At 43.1% G+C, this 21169-nt stretch overlaps 1 protein-coding gene across 2 annotated transcripts in view; it reads left to right on the top strand.

The window, feature by feature from the left end:
- Positions 1–21169, top strand: part of LOC309551306 (cytochrome P450 2C18-like) — a 160157-nt gene that overhangs the window by 12993 nt on the left and 125995 nt on the right. Inside the window, exons 4-5 of one of the 2 annotated variants that reach the window (XM_082251839.1) lie at positions 10667–10816; positions 17923–18083. The exons of the other annotated variant lie outside the window; for it this stretch is intronic. Coding sequence (XP_082107965.1) covers positions 10667–10816; positions 17923–18083 — 311 coding nt within the window. The remainder of the gene's footprint in view (positions 1–10666; positions 10817–17922; positions 18084–21169) is intronic. 2 annotated transcript variants of the gene reach the window in all.

Raw genomic sequence — 21169 nt, 5'->3', positions numbered from 1 at the left:
ATTTCATTAGCGCAAGCATATATTTCTGCTACTATCACACCTATATATGTCTAGGTGTGTATATAAATATATGGATGTGTGTATATACACCACTATACACAAGTTCAAATGTTTTGCCTGCCTCCAAAACCCCCCAAAAAATGCCAGCAAAAACACACCTGGGCATTTTTTTTTTTGACGCTAGCGTTTTTTGGCATTTTTTTGGGTTCTTTTGAGGCAGGCAAAACATCTGAACTTGTGTATAGTGGTATATATATACACATAATTATATGTATATAGACACCTAGCCATATATAGGTGTGATAGTAGCAGAAATATATTACTGTAAATGATTTCATTAGCGCAAGCATTTATTTCTGCTACTATCACACCTATATATGTCTAGGGGTATATATACAGACATATATGTGTATATATACCCCCTATACACATGTTCAGATGTCATGTCTGACATCAAACATGTCCTCAAAAAAGCACTGGCAGTGGCAGCCCCTGCAGCATAAAAAATGCTTGGCTGGTGAGAAGCCATATGGGTGTGCCGAAGCAATTCAGAGAAATGATCATTTCTCTATAGCGGTCACCCTGCTATGGAAGGGTTTTGTCACCCTGCCATAGCAGTCACTGCCAGTTAACCCTACACTACACTACGGTCCCCTTACACTTAACACTTTCCCTACAGAAACTCAATTTTTGAAGCTAACTTAAGTGTAAAGGAGCACTCTAACTACACTAGATATCCCTTTCCTCACACTAATAAATAGCTAAATGACACTTTTAAAGTAAAATGAACAGAACTGCTTCCACTCTCTTCCATGTCCAGTATAACAATGCTAGGAATATGGCAGGGGCGATCTTATATACTGGGGGGCGTATTCACTAATGATTGGTCTAGGGACCCCTAGTCACTCCAATCACATTCCTAGCATTCTCCTACCCCCTCAATTGGCTTTTGCTAATGGTTCTGGTCCAATCACGGCTTTTAATGCCCATTTCCTGAAGCATTGCATTTTGGGCGGTTCTGGTTGCCGAATTCCAAACTTTTTGGGCAAAAAGTTCTAACACCAAAAAGTTCTCGAACACCCAATGTTCGGGCCGAACCCATGGTCGACCCGAACCGTTCGATCATCCCTAGTGATCACTACTCTCGATATGGGTGGTATCTCAAGGATAGTCAAGTGCAGGATGGCTAGTTCAGGGTTAAGAGTAATGTGGCGGGCAGAGATCGCAGATATTATAGGGGATCTTTGTTTTTTGAAAGAACGTATATATTGAGGTTGGGAGCTCTAAATATAAAGGCAAGGGACATTTATGTAGAAATGATCGGATTTGGAGATATGTAAAGTGAGCAGTTGGGGGCAAGTGATATTAAGAGCTAAGATATTCAAAGGGGTGCAAGGATGCATCTTGGAACAGATCTTTTACTAAGGCGATCCCTTTGTTTAGCCATATCTTTATGTCAATACAAGGTATGATATGAAATGCTGAATTACCGAAATAGGGGTAGGAATTTTACACACCGCCCCTGTGTTAGTAGTGACAAGGGGGAATTCTGACCAGATCTTGTATACGGCTTGTACCGTTGGGGTAGTAGCGGTAGGAGGGGTGGCCCCCAGTTTGGTTGCTATCAGAGAGGTCTTGAGGTCACCCTGAGAAATGCAATTGGCTTCCATATCTGCCCATATTTTATGTTGGGAAGGTGTCCACCAATATTTTAATTGGTCTAAAATGCAGGCTTTATAGTAAGTCATAATATTGGGGGACCCCATTCCCCCATATTTCCTATGTTTAGTCATAATGGTGAAGGAGGATCTGGGAGGTTTCTGGTTCCATATATATTGAGTGAAAAGTTTTTGGACATAGGCAAGATATTGATGTGGTAGGGGAATCGTCAGTGTACAGAATAAGTAGAGAAGCTTACAGAGGAGTAACATTTTCAGAGTTGCTATTCTTCCTGCAGTGGAGAGATATTGGGTTTTCAATTTGGATAATTGTTGGGGTAGGATGTCCAAGAAGGGCTTGTATTTGTATTTGTAAAGTTGGGATGTATGCAGGGTTAGATGGATGCCTAAAAATGGTAGGGAGTGAGGAAACCAACAGAAAAGATAATTCTTTATTAGGGAAGATTGCATGGGTGAAGGGACATTAATACCTAGGATTTGCGATTTTGTGGCGTTTAGTTTATAGTAGGACAAAGCACTAAAATTATTTAATACTTTTTGTGTCTCATGTAAAGATGTTAGGGGGTTAGAAAGCATAACCATGACATTGTCAGCAAAAATACTTATTTTGTGTTCTATACCCATTATAGAGAGACCCATAATTTTAGAGTTGGTTCTGATGCTTTGCGTCAATGGTTCCATAAGGAGTGTAAAATTAATTGGGGATAGGGGGCAGTCTTGTCTAGTAACATTTGTTATATTTATTGACTTAGAGGAAATCCCTGATGTGAGTACACTGGCTGATGGGCTAGAGTAGAGGGATAGTATGGCCGTCTGTAGCCATCCTCCAATCCCAAACTCGCAAAGTACCGCCTTAAGATATCCCCAATAAACCCTGTTGAACACCTTCTCCGCATCCAGAGACAGGAGCAGAGAAGGCGTCCCAGGGATCCAGCCCTTAAGATGATGTTAATAAGAAGCCTCATGCCATGAGGGGCCTGTCGTCCCGAGACAAAGCCCACTTGATCAGGGAGAACGAGTTGTGGCAGGATGGTTTGTAGTCTCATTGCTAGCAATTTGGCAAAGATCTTTACGTCTGTGTTGAGAAGGGAAATAGGTCTGTAGTTCGTAGGATTATTGGGGTCTTTGTTAGGCTTGGGGATTGTTATGATTATGGCTCTCAACATTTCAGAAGGGAAGGCACCAGAGGAGGAGGCAAATTTAAAGAAAGATTGTAAATAGGGGGCGACTTCTGCACAAAGGCATTTATAAAATTCATTGGAGAAACCATCATCTCCAGGAGATTTATGGTTGGACAATTTATTGATGACTGAACAGATATCTTGCACTAAAAATCGTTGGGATATTGAATTTAGTTGGTCCTCTGTAAGTCTAGGTAATTTGATTTTGTTTATAAAATGTGTAATGATCTCTGGGGAGGGTTGGGGTTTAGAGTCATCAGTGCAGAGGTCATAGAGGGACTGATAATAGTCCTCAAAAGCATTGGCAATATCTTTTGGAATGAATAAGGTGGTATGGGTGCGGGGGTGAATGAGGGTAGCTATTTTCTGTTTAATTTGGTTAGCCTTGACTCTTTTGGCCAACCAGGCTGTTACCCAAGCCATAATTATTGGCTTTAAGAAACTTGAGGTGATTCTCATACTTTTACAACAGTAGGGACCTCAACTCTTGTCTATGTTGAAGGATATCTTGAGTAAGCTGAGGAGTCAGGTTGGTCTTGTTCACATGTTCTTTTAAAGTGATAGATCTGAGCAAGTCTTCTATCTGCCTCTCCCTCTGTTTGCTAGCACGAGAAGCCATTTTAATCAGGACTCCCCTCATATACACTTTATACGTATTCTATAAAGTAAACATGTTCACCTCTGGGGTATCATTATACAGGAAAAAAATGTTATGATCTTGCACAATATTTTGGTACAATTGATTGTTCTCCAGTAGGGAAGTGTTTAATTTCCAATGTAGAGGAGGAGACTTGCAAAGTTTATCGTCAAATTCCAGTGTAACCGGGGCATTTTGTAAGGATCTTTTGTCAGTTGAGAAAAAATCTGTGGGGAGGAAAGAAAGGTGTAGTCCCTTTCCGACCCATGAAAACAGTGCCAGACATCATACAACTCATTTTTTAGAAGCAGTGGAACAATAGAATGGATAGGCCTCCCAGAAGGGTTAGAGAATTTCCAAATCAGAGCTTAGTACCGTGTTGAAGTCTCCTCCGATAATCAAGGTTCCCTTTTTTTCCTCAAAGGTCTTGGTTAGCAGCAGTGCCAGAAATTTTCCCTGTTTGTATTTGGAGCGTAAATATTAAGCAGTGTGAAAACCGAATGTTTTTTTTTTCACAAATAAGAAGTATGATGTACTGTCCTTGTGGATCTTGGATGATGCGTATGAGAACCCTGCATGCTTTTTTAGGGCCGTTGGCCAGGTAAAGATGTGGAGAATTTCGGAGATTGAAACGCGGGCACTTCTGAGCGGCAAAGTGGGTTTCCTGTGCAAAAAGTATTTCTGCTTTTAGAGAACTAGCTTCCTTTAGAAGTGCTGCCCGTGTATAGGGACTATTTAGCCCCTTAGTGTTCATAGAAACAATCTTTAGAGGCATGGTAGGTGTTGGGCATCTGTTGAAATGTTGGTGTGGTGAAGAATCTGAAGGAAAGACAAATAAGAGCAAGGACACCTATTCATTGTCATCAAAGCCGGTAGCCATAGAGTAGAGTTGCAGTCCATCCTGATGTGCGTAGGGGACCCAGCTGGCAGATCTGTTAGTAGAGACGATGGCAAGGTCCTAGCTTGAAACCAATCCTGGTAGGTCTGCGTCCAAGATTATTGACTGGGGGGAAGAATGGAAACTGGGAGAAAAGGAAAGCAAAAATTAGAATGTCCTAAAAAATTCCTGACAAATTGCAGGCAAATGGGCAACTAGGGCTGCTAAGATGTCATGGGGGGTAGAACAGGGTGACAGTGCAGTGCACTGAACCAAAGAACACTTGAATTAACTGTTGAGCTCTCTGTGCCTCACATCATTACAAATCTTGTAGACATGGTAGGGAGAAGCCTACTGGAAAGTGTAAGGACCAGGTCAGGTCCATTCTGATGGTAAACGTTCCGGTGGCGGAGTATTAGGAGGTTGTGCATTGGGGGGGGGGGGGGAAGCAATTGCCACTGCTTAAAGAGGTGGATGCCCTTTTCCACACTATATAGGATGTGTCTAGTCTTACCATTCCAGGTGACAAGTAGTTTTGTGTCAAACCCCCAATTGTAAATGATATTGTGGTTGTGCAAATTTTTTGTAAGGGGCGCAAGCTTCTTTCTATTTTGTGCCGTCTGTTGCGAAATATTGGTGTAAAGGGATATCCCCATAAATTCACCTGGTACTGCTGGATTTTGTTTTCTTTCACGTGACAGTAGTGAATGTGTGCTAATGTATCCCTAGGCGCTGTATCTGGTAGAAATTTAGGTTTGGGTGTGCGATGGGCCCTGTCTACACACAGTTCAATATCACTGGTATAAGATGGTATAAGGGCCTTCATGAGACATTGGACAAAATTAGTCATCTCACTGGGGGGCAACCGATTCGGGTATCCCCCTAAATTTAATGTTCCACCTTGAACGGTCCTCCAGGTCTGCTACTTTATTTTGGAGGTGTTGTAGCTCAGACTCTTGGTCAACATAAGCGTCCACTAAATCATTATGTGCAGAATACAGATCTGGCATTTTTGCTTCCAAATGTTGAATTTTATCAGAGTGGGATTGAACAGTATTGGTTAACGGGGTAAAAATACCAGATATATCAGTGAACAGTGTTCTCCTGAGGGAGAGGAGCATATTTTTCATTGTATTTTCGTATATGGTATGATCAGTAGCTGGAAATTCCCCTATCAATGGCTGCAGTTGGTCAGCCTGCAATGAGGCCTGAAAAAGTGCACAGCCCAGAGGAGATCTCTTCTCCCTCCCTGCATTGCCTGGTTTTAGCTGGACTGTGGACAGAGGGGAGATCTCCCCCATATCCTGATGGCTGTTGGACTGCCCCCCTAGTGCTGCATGAGCAAGCTGTGAACGGGCTGTGTCGATGGAGCTGGGGCCCGCGCCATCTTGCCTACCTTGTAGTGAGGTGGCCGGGAAGAAGTCTGTCAGATGCTGAGGTGGGTTATTAGCCTTCCGGCTAATAATTACACTCTCCAGAAGAAGCGCTACAGCGCGAACCATGTAGAGAATCCTGTAATTTCCTAGTGAATACACCGCCACCACTGGAACTACACCATCAAAAGCCTGTATTACCGCATGACTCTAGTTCAGGCTAAAGGGCTTCTAGTGGTTTTCAGCATATTGGTACCATGTGGTATGATGGGGTTCACCTATGATCAATTGAGCTTATTGTTTGTTGCATATTACTTTTAAAAAACAATGCTCATTTGCATATGTATTCTGTGGAAAATAATTTTTAAGCTGTTTTGAAATACAAATGTATATATTTTTAAGACATAGTGTCCTAATGTTGTGCCAGTAAAGTCAATTTTTTGTGCAATAGCATTTTTTTAGTTTCCCTATATGATAGGATGTGGCACGGTCACATGTTGGTGTCCATAATGCCATCTTGTGGTGACACCGGATACACACACTTTCTGCTCCTAAGGTTGTTGGGGACTGAAAACCATCTCTCAAGGCTTGACGTATGTCTTCCTCTGCTTCAATGCCTCCAAAACTGCCAGAATCCTCCACCTCTTTCTCCCTCTCCTCTTGTGTGTTCTGTGGTGTCTCAAGAATGGTGTCTGCATAAAGCAGACCTTGAGGAGAAAGGAAGTCCTCCTCTTCCTCCTGCTATTCTGCCTCAACTGCCCTGTCCATAATGCTCTGCAGAATATGCTCCAGCAGGATAGGAAGAGGGATAGTGTCACTGATGCATGCATTGCTCATCATCCTTATCACCTGTTCAAATGGTGACAGTACAGTGTCTGCATCCTTTATCAGCAGCCATTGGCGTAGGGAAAAAAAGCTGCACTCTCCTGAGCCTGTCTCTAAGCCGCCATACTCACACAAGTACCCGTTGATGGCCCTCTGCTGCATGTGCAGCTGCTACAGCATTGCCAAAGTCAAGTTCCAACTGGTGGGCATGTCACAAATCAGGCAGTTTACAGGCAGGTTGAATTCCCACTGAATTTCAGTCAGCCGGGCCTACCCCTGCAGAGCTGAAAGTATCTCTGCTCCAGTGTGGCTCTTGACTCCTAAAGAGACCAGCTGAATCACAGCATGACATCTTTTAGCCTGACTCATTGAATACCCCCTGAATGTTTAGGGAGTGCTGGTGGTTCATAGGACAATTCAGCAGAGGAGGGCATGGAGGAGGAGGGAGAGGAGCTGAAAGATCTCACATCATCACCACCAGCTGTATGGAGACATGGTGGAAAAACAAGCTCCAGCATTGAGCCCTGTCCTGCACCCTCCCTAATTGCAAGCAGAGTAACCCAGTGTACTGTGAATAAAATATATTATGACCATGCTTGCTGGACCAAATGTCAGCAGTAAGGTGGACCTTGCTGCAGACAGCCTTGCCCAACGATGCCAAAACATTGGCTTCCATCTGGTGGTAGAGAGCTAGAATGGCCTTCTGTGCAAAGAAATAGCAACTGGGAACATGCCATTGTGGTACAGCATATTCTGCATAATCACAGAAGGGGCAGAATCCACCAGATGGAAAGGCAGGTGTTGTAAAGTCAGAAGTTTGGACAAGCTGTAATTTAGATACTAGGCATATGGGTGTCAGGGAGTGTATTTCTTTTTTTTTTGTAGCAGCATCTTGGGCTGATAAATTAGCCTACTATACTCTACAACTGGTAGTGTGTTGCTGGCACACCTGGTGCAAGGACCTGTGACACCCTTTGCTATGCTATCATCCCTGTCATTGGAGGCTGCTGAGAGGTCGACATGAAAGGTGAGGAGTGAAAGGAGAAGAACTGTGTCTCTTTTGTGTGGCTTTCAGGTGCTCTTGCCAATGGACTGAGTGGTGGGAGGTTAAATGCCATTGCAAGCATGTGGTACCCAAATGGCTGGTGTTTTTGCCACGCTTGATCTGCTTGTGGCAGAGATTGCAAATGGCATCAGTGCGATCAGCTGAACATGTGCTAAAAAAAGCCCACACAGCTGAGCTGTGGGAAGTGTTGCCTTGTCGCCTCCTCAAATGGTGAAGTACAGTGCATGCCTCCTTTATTAGAAGCCATTGGCATGGGAAAACAAACCCAAACTCCCCTGAGCCTGTCCTTGTGCCATACTTACATAGGTACCCGTTGATGTCACTCTGCATGTGCAGCCTCTGTAGCATTGACAAAGTTGAGTTCCACCTGGTGAGCATGTCACAAATCAAACAGTTTATGGGCAGATGGAATTACCGCTGAATTTCAGCCAACTAAACACTTGGATGTGCATGACCACCTAAAATGGCTAAGGGCTTTTCTGGGCCAAAGATAACAGCTCTGGAAGCGGCCCGTGAGATAACAGTTCTACAATACTGATGGAATAGGGCACCTACTCTTTACTGTTCCATGATGGCTGCTTCGGCAGGACATCCTGCCTTGTTGGGGTTGTGGCTCCCCCTCACTTTCCTCCTCTACTCTAATCAGTACCAAAGTCACTTCAGTGACCTCATCATCATCATCCTCCCCTCCATCCTCATCATCACTGGAGCCAACTTGTCCATACTCTGCTGCTGGGGGAACACGAATGCCAAATTGGTGTTCATCAGTGTTCTTCCCTCTCTGTAGGCTCATATTACTTCCTTCCTCAACCTCAGAACCAACATCAGAATCAAGTAATGCAGGTACTGCAAGTATGGAAGGAGTATCTGTTGAAAAGGAGGCAGAATAAGCCGCTCTGGCAGCTGCAGTGGACTGCACACTAGTCTCAACTTTGGTGATAGAGAATGAGGAGGATTACGATGGAGAGGCTGCTGGCCCCATCATAGTGGAATTGGAATGTCTGCCTCTCCTTGTTGGCCTCCTAGACATGATGGGGGGGGGGGGTGTTATTACCCAAATTTAATAGATACTGAGAGTGTGCAATTGGATGCACTTTATTCAATGAAAAGTGGTGTTTGGTGCACTTTAAATTGAGGACTGCCACTGACAGAAATGTAAAAACTATAAAAAAAAATGTAAAAATAAAAAAAGGGGGAACAACAGCGTTGCAATCAGAAAAACTGCAGCTGAAAATTTAAAAAAACGGGGCAGGCACCGGATGACAAAAAAAAAAAAAGGGGGGTATACAGCACTAACTGTTATGTAATGTTGTGTTAAAAACACTGCACTACACTAACACTACACTATGCTCACAGTATACTGACACTACATTAACACACTGTACTATACTTACACCATACTCAAACTACACAAACCACAAACACTGCACTGACACACTACACTGACACTCACAGTATATGCTCTATCTATCGCCACTCCAACAACACACTTCAAAAGGTTCCTGTGGGAAGGAACCTTTTATAGAGTGGGGTGGGACTATGAGCACTGAGACATGATTGGGCAAAGTCTTCATGAATCTGTCCAATCATGGTTCTGACTATGCTCTTTGCCCTGATTGGGCAAAGCCTTGCAGCTGTCCAGCAGTCAGGTGGATCGCTTTATCCAATTAAGGCCCTAGAATGTACTGTGCCGCACGCAGTGAATTGTGGGGCTCTCAGCGGGTGAATATCCCACCGAGCGTCTCGCAAATTTGGGTGTTCGAGCCGAACATTTGCTCTGATCGAACTCTATTTTTAACACTTAGTTTCGATTTAAGCTAAGTTTGTATGTGTAGAGGGTACTTGTTTATAGCATGGTATTTTGTTCACTGTCTATATTTTTTGGCACAGTTTGCATTTTTGATTCTGAACAGCTATCATGTGACAATGTGTCAGGTAGGATAGTGCAAAAGTGATTATCACAATTTACATATAGGGCACCAGTAAGCAAAGATTCACTTTGTAATTCCCCAGTATATAATTAGGAGAGTTCTCTGGCCACTCTCCTTTTATAACATAGGTATTGTAATAACAATGCAAACAAGAGTTACTTTTAACAATCTAATATAAGCTTACTTAAAAACTTAATGTTGTGAGTGATGCATGTCTTCTGGCAGTCCACAACTTTCTGGATTCCCTGCATGCTTTACAGCTTCTCCTCTGCTGCTTAATTTAAATTTGAAGGACTATATATCCCATGGTACCTTTCTGCCTGCAAGCAGTGATTCCTGTACTAACTTCGCCTCCTGATATTCCTCCTCCTAGCATCTCTGTAGTTCAGAAGGCAGGCTCTATGAAATGTGTGACACAGCAGTGCATACTTACAGGGCATAGTGACTACAAGTTACAGAATTTAAGGAAGTAAATGAGTGAGGATATTCACAAAGTAAGTTTACAAACTTCAAAATTGTTTAGATTGATAGGAGTAGGCTAGAAATAATCAAAATATAATGTGGAAATAAATAGACGATTTTACATTTTACCTGTAGATACACGTTCATAGGAATTACCAAAGTGAGATTTTATGGGACAGATCCTGCATCACATAATCTTTTATATATTTACAATAGGATGAATGTACCCAACAGCTGTCAAATACTATATGGACAGTATCAGTAAAAATCTGATTTAGTCTGCTGGAAAATTTGCTGCAAAGAGCTCTCCATTCTTTTCTTACAAAGTGTAAGCGTTACAATAGAAGTCATTTTCCTTTTTAGGAACAATTGTGGCCAAATGTCAAAGAATGTTGTTTTCAATGTGTGAATCGTGGATGAATTTTCAGTAATTTGACTTGATGCATTGGGTGAATGGTAACCAAAGAACTGTTGGCACAATATGAGCAAATGAATAATCAAATTGATAAAAATACCCCATATTGTTTCTACACATATTTATGGATTCACAAATTTTGGTGGGAGGAGATGTATGATAACACAGCACTCTATTAAACTTCTAGGTAGATTATTCTCATATGTATTGACTTCTTTAGGCATCGTCTTTTCCAATGGAGAAAACTGGAAGGCAATGAGAAGATTCACTCTATCAACTCTACGAGATTATGGAATGGGGAAGAAAGGTATAGAAGACAAGATTAACGAGGAAGCTGAATGCTTAGTGCAAACTTTTAGATCCTATGGAGGTAATTTATTCTTATGTTCCTCTCGATTCAATATATATATATATATATATATATATACATACATACATACATAATATATATAATATAGTATCTCACAAAAATGAGTACACCCCTCACATTTTAGTAAATATTTTATTCTATCTTTTCATGTGACAACACTGAAGAAATTACACTTTGCTACTATGTAAAGTAGTGAGTGTACACAGCTTGTATAACAGTGTAAATTTGCTGTCCCCTCAAAATAATTCAACACGCTGACATTAATTTCTAAACCGCTGGTAACAAAAGTGAGTACACCGATAAGTAAAAAAAAATGTCTAAATTGGGCTAAAAGTGTCAATATTTTGTGTGGGCACCATTATGTTCCAGCACTGCCTTAACCCTCTTGGGTATGGAGTTCACCAGAGCTTCACAGGTTGCCACTGGAGTTCTCTTCCACTCCTCCATGACAACATCACAGAGCTGGTGGATGTTAGAGATCTTGCGCTCCTCCACCTTCCGTTTGAGGATGTCCCACACATGCTCAATAGGGCTTAGGTCTGGAGACATGCTTGTCCAGTCCATTAACTTTATCCTCAGCTTCTCTAGAAAGGCAGAGGTCGTGTTGGAGGTGTGTTTGGGGTTGTTATCATGTTTGAATACTGCCCTGCATTCCCAGTCCCTTAAGGGAGGAGATCCTGCTCTCTCACACTTTTCTTTGTACTCCTCACTAGTGGATGAACATCTGATGGGACGGTTCGCGAACGCGTTTGCTCAAACTCGCTCAAAAGATTTGCGGTGGGTCCCATTCATTTTGATGGCAGGCGAACATAAAAAACCTCCAGGTCATATTTGAAGCCACAAAATACTTACTAGCTGTGCACACATAGTCCCACAACATGGACACTGACATACCAGAAGTATTAAGTGAATCTGCGATCGACAAGCATTCTTTTTTATCTGCAAAATTTAGTCAATTCAGGAGTGCATGAAGGCCATGGAGGAGAGGCAACGCTAGGCTATGAAGGGGGTGCAGGAGATGATCCTGCTATTGGAAAAGTTGCCATAAAAAATATGTTTTTTTTTTTTATAAGTTATATAAATTGTTTATAGTTATAACGTGTATTTTGTTTTTTGGAATATTGCTCGGTTTTAGTGTAATAGCTAGTAGGGATGATCGAACGGTTCGGGTCGACCATCGGTTTGACCCGAACATTGACTGTTCAAAATTCGGCCGAATTCCGAACTTTTTGCGGAAAAAGTTCGGAATTCGGCAACCAGAACCGACCAAAATGCAATGGGACAGGAACTGGGCTTTAAAAGCCAGTGATTGGACCAGAAACATTAGTAAAAGCCAATTGAGGGGGCAGGAGGATGCTAGGAATGTGATTGGAGTGACTAGGGGGTCCAGAGGCCAATCAGTAGTGAATACGCCCCCCAGTATATAATATAGCCCCGCCAAATCTCTAGCACTGTAATACAGGGGCTGTGGAAGAGAGTGGAAGCAGTTCTGTTACTCCTGCTGCAAAAGTGTCCTTTAGCAATTATTAGTGTGAGGAAAGGGATATCTATCTAGTGTAGTTAGGGTACTATATACCACTATAGTTACAGTAGATTCAATAATCTAGTTTCTGTAGGGAAAGTGTTATGTGTCAGGGTGACCGTAGTGTAGTGTAGGGTGAACTGACTCTGACTGCTATGGCAGGGTGACCAAACTCTTCCATGTCAGGGTGACCGCTTTAGAAAAAAGATTGTTTGTCTTAGAATTGCAGTAGAGCAGGGATAGGGCTCCCCTACTTTCACACCTGGCCCTTTTTGTTTCAGGCATTGTTTGGGCTTTTTTGTGGACGTCTTTGGAGGCAGGCATGACATCTGAACTTCTGTGTAGGGGTATATATACACAAAAACATATATGTATATATACACATACACACATATAGGTGTGAAAGTAGCGGAACCCTATGCCCGCGCTAATGAAATTATTTGCAGGGATGGGGTTCCGCTCCTATCACACCTATATGTGTGTATGTGTATATATACATATATGTGTGTGTGTATATATACCCCTATACAGAAGTTCAGATGTTATGCCTGCCTCCAAAGACGACCAAAAAATGCCCAATAAACGCCTGCAACAGGCGTAAGTAAGTAAGTGTAAGAAAAGAAGTAAGTGTCGGCCAGTACAGGCCCCAAAAAATAGCCAACAGGCGTTCACCTGATAGCAAAAAACGTTGTATTCTGTGGCTGGAGGTACATTAGGCATTCACAGGATACAGAAGTAAGTGTCGGCCATTACTGGCCCCAAAAATTAGCCAACAGGTGTTCACCTGACAGCAAAGAACTTTGTATTTTGTGGCTGGAGGTACATTAGGCAGTCACAGGATAAATAAGTGTCGGCCATTACAGGCCCCAAAAATTAGGCATTCAACAGACATAAAAGGCCTTTTATGCCGCTTTATTTACCTAACACAAGGACCATGAATTGTTATGGGCTGTGGCAGATATTTGTGGCCTGTCATGAGGAATTTGAATCAAACATGGTCTACTGGTCACATGTGTTGAATGTGAGGTAGTCAACACTGTCATGAGCTAGGCGAGTGCGCTTATCGGTCACGATGCCCCCGCTGCACTGAACGTCCTTTCGGACAGGACACTGGATGAGGGGCAAGCCAACAGTTCCATTGCAAATTGTGCAAGCTCTGGCCAGAGGTCAAGCCTGCCCACCCAGTAGTCCAGGGGTTCATCACTTCTCAGAGCATCCACATCGGCCGTTAAGTCGGACATGTAGTCAGACACCTGAATAGGACTAGGAGAATCAGCGCTATGGAGAATTGAAATAACACGGCTGCTGCCTACCTCAAAAATAAAGACTGTGAAGTCAGTATTTAAATATGTAAGGGGTGGTGAGGTACTTGGCGCTGCCAAGAACTATATATGATAATGCAAGGCGATTCTCACAATCTGATTGGCGTAATAAATATACAGAGATATACTGTAAATATATGTGACTGATAAAAATGAGGACTATAAAAATAAATATATATAAAGCACACTCAATATCAATACTTCATATGGATGTAAAACAACTAAAAGTCACCATAAAAACATAAATGTCAATATAAATATAAAATACAATAGTTCAAATCCAAATCCATATAAAAGTATAAAGTGCAATAGTGTTAAATAGATAGGTGGTCACAACAAAATATATACATATATATAAGAAAAGTGCTCCGTAGTGAGGATGGCCAGAATTGGCCTGAAAACTTTATATAGTGGCCCGGAAGAATATTGTATAGATAATATCGTAATTCAACCAGGTGAAAGTGATGCCAATAGAAAGCAATAAGTGATATCAAAACAAAGGGAGTAGAATCTCCACAAAAAAATTGTTGACAGTGCAGGTCCTAGATTGGACCTGTGAAATAAATAATCACAATAGTAGTGATGATGGTGAATATAAAACAGAAAAGTGCTGAGGTGCTAAGGGTCCAGGCTAACAGTAGTTAGTCATAAGGACCTAGGAACCATATAAACCGTGTATATGGTCCCAAAAAACGAAAATTTTAACACAATAAAACTATCAGCTAAAAAAATAAAAGAAATATATAATAAGCATAGTTCATATGAGTAAAGTTCATATAAAGGTGGAAGTGCAAGTTCAACAGGGGGTTCTTGTAGTGATCCAGGTGTCTCTGTGCTGGACATCCTCCCTCAGTCTCCATGCTGGGTGAGGAAGAATGTGCTCCCCCTTTTTCCTATCTTTCCCGCACTCACCGGAAATCGGCACCCCTGCAGGGGTAACCCACGTATAGGTAGCAGAATATGCTCTCAAATAGAGATCAATCCTATTAAAGCATTATCATATATAGTTATTGGCAGCGCCACGTACCTCACCACCCCTTACATGTAGTCAGACACCTGTCGGTCTTGGCGTTCCCTGATGCTGGATCCGGAGCACAGCTGTCGATGAGTCAGTTGAAAGAATGATCTCATATCAGAAGTGACCAACACATCTTCAAAACGCCCTCTTCTTGCAGGCGCTGTTGGATTGGTACCCGCAACTGTTTCTCTGTGAGTGGAAATTCCTCTGCCAGCGCACGCAAAAGCAGAATGCAGCATTTCTCGAAGCAAGGCCTGGAAGTGCTGCATTCTGACAGCCCTCTGTGATGGTGGTAACATTTCTGCCATTTTTTGTTTGTACCGGGGGTCTAAGTACGTTGCCACCCAGTACTGGTCCTTGCCCTTTATGCTTTTTTTACGGGGGTCCCTCTTAAAACACTGGAGCATGAAGGCCCCCATTTGCACTAAACTGGAAGCGGTGCAGTGGCCTGCCTCCAGCTCATCATCCAGGATAATGTCATCCTCGTTCTCCTCCCCCCATCCACAGACAACACCAGGGATCCCAGAAAGGTTTAAAGCATGCTCTTCTTGCTCCTCCTCATCTTCCCCCGGCACCATCCTCCTCTGACTCCTCTTCAGACTCCTGTTGTTGACTTGCTTCAGATGGAGTAGTCCCCCCGGGAATTCATCCAGCATTGCGACTTCCTCATCTTCCTCCTCCTGCTCCTCAACGGCTTGATCAATGACATGATGCAATGCACGATCCAGAAAGAAGGCATAAGGTACAATGTTACTGATGGAGCCCTGGCTGCGACTGACCAGTTTGGTGATCTCATCAAATGGCCGCAGAAGTCTGCATGCGTCCCGCATTAGCAGCCACTGGCCCGTTGGAAAAAACCAAGCTCCCCAAAACCTGTCCTGCCACAGAGTTCGTACAGGTAGTCGTTAACTGCACGTTTCTGCTGGAGCAGCATATCAAGCATATACAAGGTTGAGTTCCAACGTGTCAGACAGTCACAAATAAGACGTCTGACGGGCAGGTTGTGTCTCCACTGAATGTCAGCAAGGCGAGCCATGGCTGTGTAAGATCTTCGGAAATGGGTCGAGATTTTCCTGGCCTGCCGCAAGACTTCCTGGACCCCAGGGTATTTGACAACAAATTTTCCCAGTAACGTTTGTTACTGTTTAGCAGAGGGAACGCAGCAAAACAGGCAGAATTTCTGTAGTACCCAAATACACTATTATGAAAGTATATTGTTAAATAACAACCTGCTTCAATCTGTCATTTTAGGGGGCCACTGGTCTATCACACCAGTTATAATACTTTTTTCCAGTAACGTTTGTCACTGTGTGTAGCAGAGGGAACGCAGCAAAACAGGCAAAATTTATGCAGTACCCAAATACACTATTATGAAAGTATATTGTTATATAACACCCCGTTTCAATCTGTCGTTTTGGGGGGCCACTGGTATATCACACCAGTTATAAAACTTTTTTTCCAGTAACGTTTGTCACTGTGTGTAGCAGAGGGAACGCAGCAAAACAGAAAAAAAAAATCTGCAATACCCAAATACACTATTATGAAAATATATATAACACCCAGCTTCAATCTGTCATTTTTGGGGGCGACTTGTATATCACACCAGTTATAATACTTTTTTCTAATTGCATTTGTCACATTTTGTAGTTGTAGTATCGCTGCAGAACCGCTCACCAGTCACAATGCTGCACAATACAAATCCACTATAATATGCTTTCTATATTAGAAAGTATATTATAAGTGTATTACGTCCCTATATACTGCACACCAAACAATAGTACACCTATACCAGTCCTTAAAAGGACTTTTGTGGACCTATTAGCTAGTGATTTGTGTCACTAACAGTCTGTCCCTGCTCCACACAGCAACCTCTCCCTACACTGACAAAAGACAGAATGTAAAATGGCACTCAGATCAGGTCTATTTATAAGGTAGGGGGTATGACCATGTGCTGATGGATGTGTCATGGGTCAAAGTTCTTCACAATGTAAAAGAATATGGCGGTCGCGAATATCGCCATAGGTTGCGAACGAGCAAAGTTCGCCGCAAACCGACCGCTGGGCGAATCGCAAGGCCATCTCTACTCCTCACCTGGTTGCTGCCACACACACTTGACACCATCTGAAACAAATAATTTTATCTTGGTCTAATCAAGCCACAGGACATGGTTCCAGTAATCCATGGCCTTAGTCTGCTTGTCTTCAGCAAACAGGATTTTGAGAGAGATGATCCCCAAGCAAAACATGACTTAGTACTTGGTGGACAAGGACAGTGGTAATACGTTTCTTGTAAATGGTTACCAGGTTTGCACACATCTCAGGATGGATTTTGGGCCATTCTTCTTAAAAGATCTTCTCTAAATCCTTAAGGTTTCTTGCAAGATTTTGGCCAAATCCAAGTTTCAGCTACATCCATCCATTTTCTATAGTATTGAGGTCTGGAGACTGAATAGGCCACTCCATGATCTTAATGGCTTAATGTGCTTCTTCTTGAGCCACTCCTTTGTTGCCTTGGTGGTATTTTTTGGGTCGTTGTTAAGCTGAAAGACCCATCCACAACCCATCTTCAGTGTTCTGTCTGAGGGAAGAAGGTTCTTATCCAAAATTTTACAATACATGGCCCCGTCTATTTGCCCCTCAATGGTCTGTTACTTTAGAAGAGAAACTGCCCCAAAGCATAATGTTTCCACCTCTGTGCTTGACTGTAGGGATGGTATGTAGGCTTATAGTTCGCATTTTTCTTCCTCCAAACACGGTGATTCCCCCTCCTCAAGAAGGCACATGTACAGTCATGCCAATGAACTTCTAAATGATTCAGAGAAGGATTGGGAGAAAATGTTGTGGTCAGATGAGACCAAAATTAAGCTCTTTGGTATTAACTCGACTCCCAGCATTAACCATGCACACATAGGTTTTTATCAGCGTTTTTTGACAGGGGTGCTTTCCTTCTGGATAAAAACTCTCAGAACTAATGGGTTTGAAGAGGAGTTTGTTAAGCTGTAAAAATGCTCTAACCCTGAAAAACGCTCACAGAAAGCGTGGCTATTCTGTGTTTATCTGTATTTTTGAGGCATACGTTAATGTGGGTGTATAGTTTTGCTAAAAACACAAATGCTAAAAAGTGCTAATGCAAAACGCATCAAAACTCACATTTTAACACCGCATTCTACAGCTAAAGCTTCTGCCATGTCCAGTTTGCATGAGGCCTTAATGTTGTTCATTTTTCTTTTCTCCTTTTATTTTAGGGAAGCCTTTTGATAATCAGATCATCCTTAATGCTGCTGTAGCTAACATAATAGTTTCCTTGCTGCTAAATAACAGGTTTGAATACAACGATCCAACCTTGTTGAACCTCATGAACCTTGTAACCGAAAATATAAGACTCTTGGGGACACCTATGGCCAGGGTAAGCTTTTTGCCTATTCATATACTGTATTTGTGTCCAGGGGAGGTCACCTACACCAGTTGAAAGTATTGTATCATGAGGATGGAAGAACAAAATACATTGTAGTCAAGCACACAGGATGGACACCTTAGCATTAGGTGTCCTGGATTAGAATGTTGCTATTATATGTAGCACTGCTCCTGTAGGAACTGCTGTGTATGTATCTACTTTGGGTGTCCCTCCGATTATCCTGTTGCCAGATACTGGGTATTTTCACACGCTACCAGGTGCGCACACACACACTTTCGCTCGTTGTCTTCAATGACCAGTTTAGGGGATTTGTTTTGTTGTTTTTTTGGAGAACTTGGATAGGAGAAGGGATTAGTGGGATACTCCAAATTTAACTATGTACAGGTGAGGACAACTCTCACTTGGCCTCATTTATAGGAACTGAATAGCAGATCTTCTGCTGGCCCATACAGCACTTGCATGGAAGAATATGTCCTTTGCTTGTGTTAGCAGCAGACTCAGTGAACTCTGTATCTTCAGGACACTAGCTAGTATCCCCTTTAGCTTACACTCAGCCCGCTTACTTTCTAGCACCCAAAGGGGGATTTTAACAGCAACAGTCTCTAGGATCCCTGTGGGAAGTCTGTACTCGCAAGGCCCTGTCTGCAAGTCACCATCCTCTGTAGTACCAGACGAGATCCATGGACATCCTCCCTCAGTCAGCCCTCAAGAGTCCCTGGGTTTCAGCCTCTCTGTTTCTTGCCCTCAGGTCGACCACCTGGGGCCGCATAACAGCCTACGCTGGGGAGAGGCAACATCCCCCTTCCCACCTGGACTCTGCTCTCCAGCCAAATACCAGGAGCCACATGTGCACCGCAAATATAAGTACAGTCACCCAGCATGCACCAGTGCACCTCACATGCTTATTGGCCAGGGCTGTACAGATATCCCCTGCTCTCATCTGCATGTTTTTTTCCCACTGTCCAACAAACTACACTACTATTGGATCAGTATGAAACATCAAACCAGGATGAGCAGCATCAGAGCACACTAGGCAGGTCCTATCTAAGAATCACACCTATCTCTTAAGCAGACAGTTCCTAGATTTACTCGGCTGTCCTCCTGTTAAGCATGTAGCAGGATTTCCAGGTATTCGGCCTGATGTGGGTCTGCCGTGGTTTACCGGAAACGCCAGCAGCCCCTTTAAGCTGAATACCCAAGTGTGAGATTTGAGTCAAAGACCAGTCCGGCATCTTTGGTTTGTTTTGTTTATTTTATATTGGGGATGGGAGAAGGGAATGAGTGGGATACTCCTCTGGCTCAACTAGGTACAAATGGGACACTTTGAAGAAAAATGCCTTTCAGCGCTGTCTTGACGCCAGCTGGATGCTGACCAACACTTGCTGGCGCTTGAAAAACACTGACTTGCTGAACTGTACTTGAACTGACACTCTGGTTAGCTCAAAAGTCCCGAACACTACTCCCTCCAGTCCTTGCTGACTGAGGTAGCTTCTGTATACTGCTTCTGCTGCTGCAACTCTCAACACTGTACACTGCACGCTGTACACTTTAACACTTTAGGGCCCAACCACTGGCGCCCCCTCTACACTTCAGGGTCCTCTCACTAGGCACCCCCTCTACACTTCAGGGTCCTCTCACTAGGCACCCCTCTACACTTTAGGGTCCTTTCACTAGGCACCCCCTCTACAATTCAGGGTCCACACACTGGCACCCTGTTGGCTCTTCAGGGTCAACACTGGCACCCCCTTTACACTTGCTCCTGCACCGGCTAGCTAGCTCCTGGATCCCTACGACTTCTCTCTAGGCAGGCCCCCAGGGGCAATTTGCAGTACTCACGAACTGGGAATGCATTCCTGAAACTTGACCCCTCTCAGCTCCGCTGGTCCTCTGGACACCGGATCCTCTTTGCAGCTCAGCTCAGCCCTCGGTCCCCACAGGCAAGCTGCCCGGGACACCCGATTCTTCTGACAGGAGGAGAGACAGCCGTACCCTCCCTCCTGGGACTCTGCTCCCCACCAAAGACGCTGCGTCATGTGCTCCCCTCAGACTTATACCCACTCCCAGAATGCTGTGCGGCAGAATCTGTCTTTCTGGGGTAGATACAGGCATGAGTGTGCCATTTGCTGGGTTTCCTCCACTGTCCAATGAAACATTGCAAGAAGGTTGGGACTTTGAATGGAAGACATGGCTTGATATAACAGATTAGTCACATTTATTGATACATATAAAAGAAGTTTTATTTTTTTCTTTTATATGTATCAAGTTTTATTTTATACTTCTTTTATATGTATCAATAAATGTGACTAATCTGTTATATCAAGTCATGTCTGTCTCTCATTCAAAGTCCCAACCTTCTTGCAATGTTTCAATTGATATTAGGGATGGAGGCGCACGGCCAATCCCACCGTGCGCTTCATCTAAAGTCCCGCCCTCCCCCCCTTCTATACCACTGTCCAATGAGAACCCTCTCATGGAGCACAGTGGGGAGACTCCCCAATCTCAACAGCCACACCTGGGAGACATGACAGCCCAGCTGAAAATCATGGCCCTGCTGATAAGCAGACAAGGCCCACTATACTTTACCTAGCACCTACCTTGTAGGGTGCTACAAGCATAGAAAACAAAAACTACGTACACCTACCTAGCACCTACCTAGGAGGGTGGTACATATAGATAGGGTGAATTATCATACCTCTATGCCTCAAAAATATCATCTCTCATTAAGGTTTATTTTTTTTTGCCATAAGCATTAGACATCAGGCACATCCATAAAATTCAGTTTGCAAAGCATACTCAAGTTTCTAAAAACAGTTTCTAGCACTGCCGGCATGCTTGAAGCGGCCCTATGTAAATTGAGACAGAGGTGAAAAGGAGGGAGTATTTCTCTTTGTAGCCATTCAGCAGTTTGTGCAATGCGATCTCGCTAGCATTCGTTGCCTGTTTCACAACACAGAAGATTTTTTTCTTGCTTTGAGTTTACTACCTGTTTGCTTCAAGTTATACATATGAAATATTCACAGGTGATATTGTACATTTACATTTTTAAAAGAAAAAAAAAAAATAATATATATATATAT

The sequence above is a fragment of the Pelophylax lessonae genome, assembly GCF_965119305.1.
Source record: "Pelophylax lessonae genome assembly, chromosome: 3".
Lineage (NCBI taxonomy): Eukaryota > Metazoa > Chordata > Amphibia > Anura > Ranidae > Pelophylax > Pelophylax lessonae.
The sequence above is the reverse complement of the archived record's forward strand: the minus strand, read 5'-3'. Positions and strand labels throughout refer to the sequence as shown.